Source organism: Merops nubicus, unplaced genomic scaffold (assembly GCF_000691845.1).
Source record: "Merops nubicus isolate BGI_N331 unplaced genomic scaffold, ASM69184v1 scaffold24456, whole genome shotgun sequence".
NCBI lineage: Eukaryota > Metazoa > Chordata > Aves > Coraciiformes > Meropidae > Merops > Merops nubicus.
Window position 1 is genome coordinate 38,102 of NW_008617322.1, and position 7,044 is coordinate 45,145.

Sequence of the window (7,044 nt, forward strand, 5' to 3'; positions counted from 1 at the left end):
AGTGTCACTTTCATTCCAGAGCTGGAAGCAACCCTCTCTTTCCAAACGAACTGGATGAAGAGGAGATACAGAAGTAGAACTTCCTATTTTGTTCTAGAACTGTTTCTACTTTCACAACACACTGGATGTATTTTGTGTCCAGATATGATAATTTCTGTGGAGAGAAAGGGATAATAGCTCCAGTATCAGTGTGCACACCCACTAGCAGAGGATGAGGACAGCTGTCAGTACATAGCAGCTGCACCCATCCTGGTACACTTCTAGGTGTTACCAGACAGTGTAATTCTGGAAAATTGGTCTAAAAAGGATTCTGCAGCATCACCTATCCTATCTCCTTGCCCTAGGCAGGTTCAGGACTTTCAGAGAGGACGAGATTTTATGTGGAAAAAAACCCTAACTGTTCTCCAAGCAGTGTCTGACAATGCTGGTTTGTGTTCAGAAGCACAGCCAGTATCACTGTGATGAGCTCAGCCTGATTTCTGTCAGGGAGCAGGTGCTGTGAGACCTGATCACCCATGAAACCCAGTGACCTGCTGGAAATATATGGTGCTTTTTTTTTTTTTTTTTTTTATTTCAGCAAGCTTCAGATTAGTTTCCTGGTCCTCATCTAAATCTGAGGAAGAGGGAAAGGATAAAGCTGAGGCACCCCATTCATTGACTCTACAAAAAAAAATAAGTACCAAAAATATAATTATTATCCAGGTATATCCTAAATAAAAGACCCGGGTTTTGGCTTGTTTTACATCAGGGAGACTGGAAAAAAGAAAATTAGTATGACTGAAAAGTGTTTCAGTAAGTCACATCTAGAAAACACACTTTTCTCTTGCAAAAAAATATTGTCAAAAAGAGTACATGTTCTGGAAATCATTTTGCTTATGATTGTGACCCTGTCCTTGTTAGGGGCTGCAGGACTATTCCCACTGACCTCACTGGCAGCAATGGTGCAGCTTAAATGCCCTCAGTGCAGCCTCCCTGCACATTTCTTGAAGAAATGAGGAGACTTAGTTAATTAAAGGGAAGGCAAGTCAGGCCAGCCTCAGACTATTTGGAAAATGCTCTCCTGAACGTTTGCACCTGTCTGAGGACAAGGTAGCCAGACTGCAGGTGACATCAGGGCACAGGATGTTTACATCTGCTCAATGTTTCATTGGCAAACTTGAAAAAAAAGGGAGACAGTAAAAGACCAGCTGAAAGTCAGGCTCTCAGTGACCTTTTATTTTATATGTTTCAAACCTTGTAATATTCTGCTGTTTGTACAAACGAGTCTGATCCCATCAATCACTTTCTATGTGCTGTAAAAAGGTTGTAGCAGAAGACAGAGAAGGTGGAGAAAAAGCCAGGAAAATTGACCTCATGTTTGATCCAGCACTTAATAAAGCCAGCCACAACTGATCTGTTTGAAGCAACAGTAGGCATTTTTGGGCATTTTTGCCTTGACTGACCAGCTAGCATCACTGATGTGCTGTCCAAAAGCAAGATGCAGCTGCTGCCTTGGACACAGAACTTGACTGATGTGGCAATTCATACTACCAAACGATGTAGAGGGCACCAGGATTTGATTTAGGTGAGAATACAGTTAAGTAAGGACATATTGCTTGGCCCCCAGCAGCACGTAAATGTTAGGGTTGTTTTTTTTCTCCTAGCTGCACAGTTTTCTAAGAACAATAAAAACTGTCCCTGGTGACAGAGGATGCAGAGCTTGGCTTCTCCCCCTGCTGCACCTCCCAGCTGTGCTTCTGCTACAGGACAACACAGTTTTCCTCACTCAGCACCCTGGCAGCATGATGTGATCAGAAAAACTGTTCTCACTGTGCCCAAGAAACCTCCATAGTGCCATTGCCACGGGGGATCCAACTGTGAAAGCAGCTCAGATCCCTAACTCCACGGAAAAACAGTATTTTGCGGCACTTAACCTCTCCACACCCCTGGAAGACTGGGACAAAACTAACGATACTAAGAATTATTTTTCAGGGCATATCTTTTTAAAGATAGTCTTTTTTTCCCACTTTCAACCAGGCATAACCATGACAAGACCTTCCTCATCTGGATTAATGAAGAGGATCACACCAGGGTGATCTCCATGGAGAAGGGTGGCAACATGAAAAGGGTGTTTGAAAGATTTTGCCGTGGTTTAAAAGAGGTAGCATTTCAAAGAGTTTATTATTCCTATTTGTTTACTGTTGGGCTGTTGTCAGCACTGCTTACTGTGGTTCATACTGAACTGACATCTCTGGGAGCAACAAAAGGAAGTAACACCAGTTCACACAGCAACCCACACTAACGCAGTTAGAGGAGGAAACATGGGCAAATTGCTTGCTGAGTTGTGGGGGAAAATAAATAATATGTCTCTGTTGCTTTTCCATTAAAATTGTAAGCACAGGCTGGCTTAACAAATATTTTTCTTTTTTTCTTTTTTTTTTCTTTTTGCCATTCTGTGCCTGTTAGCTGTGGGAATTTATAGATCAGACATTTTATTTGGATTGCTTGATTTGCCTGAATGAAGAATTTATTTGGCCCAGCCTCCTGATTCTCATTCCTGATGCTGGGACATCTTAAAATTAATTTTAAAAAAATCCTCTTTGCTTTCTTTCTTTTTGTTATCACAGGTGGAAAGATTAATTAAGGAGCGGGGCTGGGAGTTCATGTGGAACGAGCGTCTCGGGTATGTCCTGACCTGTCCTTCCAACCTGGGCACTGGTTTGCGCGCTGGAGTCCACGTGAAGCTGCCCAAGCTCAGCAAGGTACGTCAGTCCTTCAGAAGGCCAGTGCCATAGGACAGCTCTTCTGATTTATAAAGAAACAAATGAAAAATGACACCTTACAGTCACTGCACATTAGCACGATGTGTAACAAGGTCCCAGGGACAGCGCATGACTAATTAAGCACACTTTTATTCTGCAAATTGTTGCATTGGTTGTGGAAATTAATCTACTCAGCAGACAGCCACCAAGACAGGCTGTAATGCACGGACTGAGAAGACCATCCATCTCTGCCTCTCTTTTTGGAGGTGCCATTAACTCATGGATAATAGCATCCCAACAAACCAGCACAACATGCCGTAAAAGGCAATAAGCTCAAACCCGTTTCTTCTGACAGGATCCCAGGTTTCCAAAAATCCTGGAGAACCTGCGTCTGCAAAAGCGTGGCACTGGTGGAGTGGACACAGCAGCTGTAGCTGACGTGTATGATATCTCCAACCTGGACCGCATGGGTCGCTCAGAGGTAACCTGTTCTTTTTTTTTCTTTTTCTCCTTACTTTTTTTTCTCAGATCTGTGCTAACATGAGTCACTTTCCCCCTGGTTGTGTGTGCTCTGCTGACCTCAGTGGAGCCACAGCAGTTTTTACTCCTGATGAATCTGGTCCAGTGGAAATGCTCACCCAAATTAAAACTATTAACCTGCATGAAGTGCTTGACAAGTGTTCCTGTTATGGCAATGAAAAAAAACAGACCCTGAGCAAGTTCCACATATGTGACTTGCCTGCACCACATGCTGAAGATCTCTGCTGAGAGTCTGCAGCTGCTGGAGAGGTTTGGCTTTGGTAACAGACACCCCTCAGGATGATTCCTCCCAGCATCCCAGCACAAACTCTTAGACCTGCCTGCCTGCCAGGAGATCACCATCTGTTGGTCCCTGCAGTGCTGCCCAGTGTGTGGCAACAAGCTCAGTACCCCCTGCACAACTTACAAACATGTCTCACGTTCAGCACTGAGCAGAGAATGTGGAGAGCTCAGTTTAAATGAGGGCAAAGACTTGCCAGCTCTGAGCCCTCCCTGTTGGACTGTAGGCTACAATGAGGTGGGTTCATCTCAGACAGTTGCTTTGAATGCATTTACGTTTGAACTGGTATTTGTTGTGCAAGAGAGTGGAAATGATTCTACACTCTGGTGGTGTTGCTGGGCTCCTGGGAGATTTGGGTCCCAGGCTTCATTCCTGTTTCATATTTATTTTATAAAGCAGAACAGCTCCTGTTTTGCACAGAGCAAGTCTATGGAAGGATCTACTGCAAACAGCTGTGTCAAAGAGTTACAGCTTCTTCCCACTAGCTCTGCCTGAGCCAAATCCTTACTCAGGTCACAGGCTGTAGGTCCTGTGGCACCACTGCAGCTTCCCTTTCCTCACCAAGACCAGGGCTGTTCTCAACTTTGGCCTCAGCAAGAACAACTGAGACAAAAATTTACCTTGCAAGACCCTGTAAGTCCAGTGATCTGAACATCCTGCTAGTAGGAAGGAAACAAGAGGTTCAGGTCTTCTGTCAAACACATCCTCCACCCCCCAGTGTGTGCTGTAACCTCTCAGCTGTGGTCAGCCAGGCAGGCCCCAGCGGGACCGGTGTCTCACCTTGTATCTCCACTAGCAATGTGATACACGATTTGGACTCACATGTCAACCCGCTTGTACGTGTCAGGATCTGAAGGGCTGCCTGCTGGTTCAGAAAATTTTAACTACCCTGGGGGCTTTGCTGCAAATTAAAACTCCACTGCAAAGAAAAGCGTGCTGTCGAGGTGTGTTTATACAGAACAGCACAGCGCTGAGCGGCTCTGGCACCTTAGACAGGGATGCAGTCTGGTGCTGGTGCTGCAGCCCCACACCCGAGTTCAGCTTGGTCTTGGCAGGTTTTCATAACACCAACACAGCCCTGGGATAATGCAGCTGGGTTAGAAGGAGATTCAAACAGGTCCACCACCAGACAGCAGGCTCCCTTCCTCACTCACCTGGGCTTCCTGCCACAAGGACAGAGCCAAGGCAGGTCTGCTGTGCTTTCCTTTTTGGACATGGCTTTGAACATCTTCAAAGCCAAGGGGCACTTGGACAGGGGTTTTGAAATCTGAAATTTTTTTGAGTTTGATGTAGGCAGCCGTGTTCCTTTGGATCTAGACCAAAATAAATAAGAGAGAAAAACTACTAGGCTGTATTAATTGCAAAACCAGGATGTGACAAAGTCATTCATTAATATCCAAAACATCATCATGTGTGCTTTATACTAAAATAACATTAATAATACAAAAGGATTACACAGCATGATTAATTAATGAGGTCTACTGACAAATGGGTTAAATCTCCAAATTTTTGCTTATGTCAAGGCTTCTGCTGAAGTCAGTGATGCCTTGCACAGCAAGGATTAACCCAATAGATCAGATACAATCCTTACCTTGAAGATTTTGAAATCTAAATAAGACAAGGCAAACTCAAGGGCATAGAAATGTTTTATTATAAGACTTTTTTTTTTCAGTACATAATAAAATAAATTCCATTATGTGGCAAATGCATTTGCAGAACTGAGTTATGTTCCCAAAGGTGCAAGATAAAGCTGTTTGTATTTTTCCTTTGTTTCAGTTACTGGTCAATGGAAACTTAATATGAAATTCCTTTTCTCCTGGAGGCTGCAGATTCAGACCTCTGATTTCCCAACACAGCCAGTCTGTAAAAGACAATAAAATAAACTGCTAAACCACTGAAATACTTTATAGTAAAAGCAAATCCCTTGAAAATCAGCAACTGTCACAATAAAGAGCCAATGGGACTTAGTCTTCGCATTTGGTTTTAACAAGCCAGTCATTAAGGGTTGCTAATGAACCATGTCATGAAGATCAAGAAAAGTAAGTGCTATAGCTCGCTGGCTAACAACACCACAGGGCCTGTGGCCCACTCATGGCACTGCCTGTGGAGAGAGTCTTCTGGGGACAAGCCCCTGGTACTCCTCAGTGATACTTAAAAAGGTTTCAAAGACACCACAACCCTCAGCCATACAGAACTGCAGATTTTCATGGTGCTCTGGGCCCAGAACTAGCCCCACCCCTGCCAGTGTGAACCAAGAGCTGAAAAGAAAAGAGTGATGGATGATGTAGAGCCAGCGTGAGTTTAGGATGAGTGCCTCTGCTTCAGAGGTGTGGGTCCTGAGCTTAGCAAAGCCAGCACGCCCAGCAGCACGGGTAGGACACCCTTCCCCACAGCTGAGGAGCCACCACAGCAGGGTTCATGGCCATCTGACGGGGCACACATCATCCTGAGCCATGACTGTGAAGTAGTACAAGACTCTGGCTTGATGAGCTTCCTCATTACTTCTCAGCAGACATCTGGGGAGGATCCTGCATCCTCACTGTGACTATATTTGAGGTCTCTCAACTCATGCCTAAATATTTTATATAAGGACTTTTGTTTGCTTTGTTCCTATAGGGATACGAGTAGGAGCAGGATTTGGGTGACATAAATTTAGGGGCCTATTTTAAAATTTCTGTTGCTGGTAGTCCAAATGCAAACAGAAGAGAGCTACTGTGGGTTTCCACTGGACCAGCAGGACCCACACTATGCCACAAACTATGCCACAGGGTGTGTGATCTCTCTACCATGACCCTCCTTACTCACAGCTTTACCTGCTGCCGTTGCAGTTCAAGTCAATTTTCACTTCCTCTACTAACAGCATTAGCTAAAGCTTCTATTACTGCTATTTTCTTCTTCTTGTTGTAGGTGGAGCTAGTCCAGATTGTCATTGATGGGGTCAATTACCTTGTTGACTGTGAGAAGAAACTGGAAAAAGGTCAAGACATCAGAGTGCCACCACCACTGCCTCAGTTTGGCAGGAAGTGATTCTGCTGCTGATGGTGGCAACCGATGGTAATACGGCTGAGAATGGCACCTCTGTATATCTCTGTATAAATGGCTTGTGTAATAAACTAGTACCTGATACCCCCTGTGTCCTCAGGTGCCTGGCTGTACGAGCAGACACTAGTCTTCTAGGGTGCACCCAAGACAACCACCTTGGTACACTCCTCTGCAGGGACTGCTTCCCTTTCTTTCTCGGCTGGTGACAAGAAAAGTACCACCCTGGTAATGAAGAAAGCACAAATCTCTAATTCTTTCCTGGATTTGCACTTACACCCATACTTACAAATCTCCTAGGAGCACTCTGTTTTCATTGACAGACACACTTCTCTGCAGTGACTGCCCAGGCAGCCGAAATCTGCCTGCCTGAGGGGCATGTGCTGGGAAAAGTTCCCTGTTTGCTCAGCAACCACTGAACGCCAGGGTGGGGTCAGCAGGAGG

The 7,044-nt window shown here is 44.8% G+C and overlaps 1 protein-coding gene across 1 annotated transcript in view; it reads left to right on the forward strand.

Annotated features, from left to right (window-relative positions):
- The window catches only part of LOC103775643 (creatine kinase S-type, mitochondrial), a gene marked incomplete at its 5' end in the record, with an annotated part of 13,646 nt that extends 6,961 nt beyond the window's left edge, over positions 1–6,685 (forward strand). Inside the window, 4 exons of the mRNA XM_008943112.1 lie at positions 2,017–2,140; positions 2,607–2,741; positions 3,097–3,222; positions 6,469–6,685. Of these exons, the coding sequence (XP_008941360.1) occupies positions 2,017–2,140; positions 2,607–2,741; positions 3,097–3,222; positions 6,469–6,588 (505 nt within the window). The remainder of the gene's footprint in view (positions 1–2,016; positions 2,141–2,606; positions 2,742–3,096; positions 3,223–6,468) is intronic.
- Between the last annotated feature and the right edge of the window lie 359 nt (positions 6,686–7,044).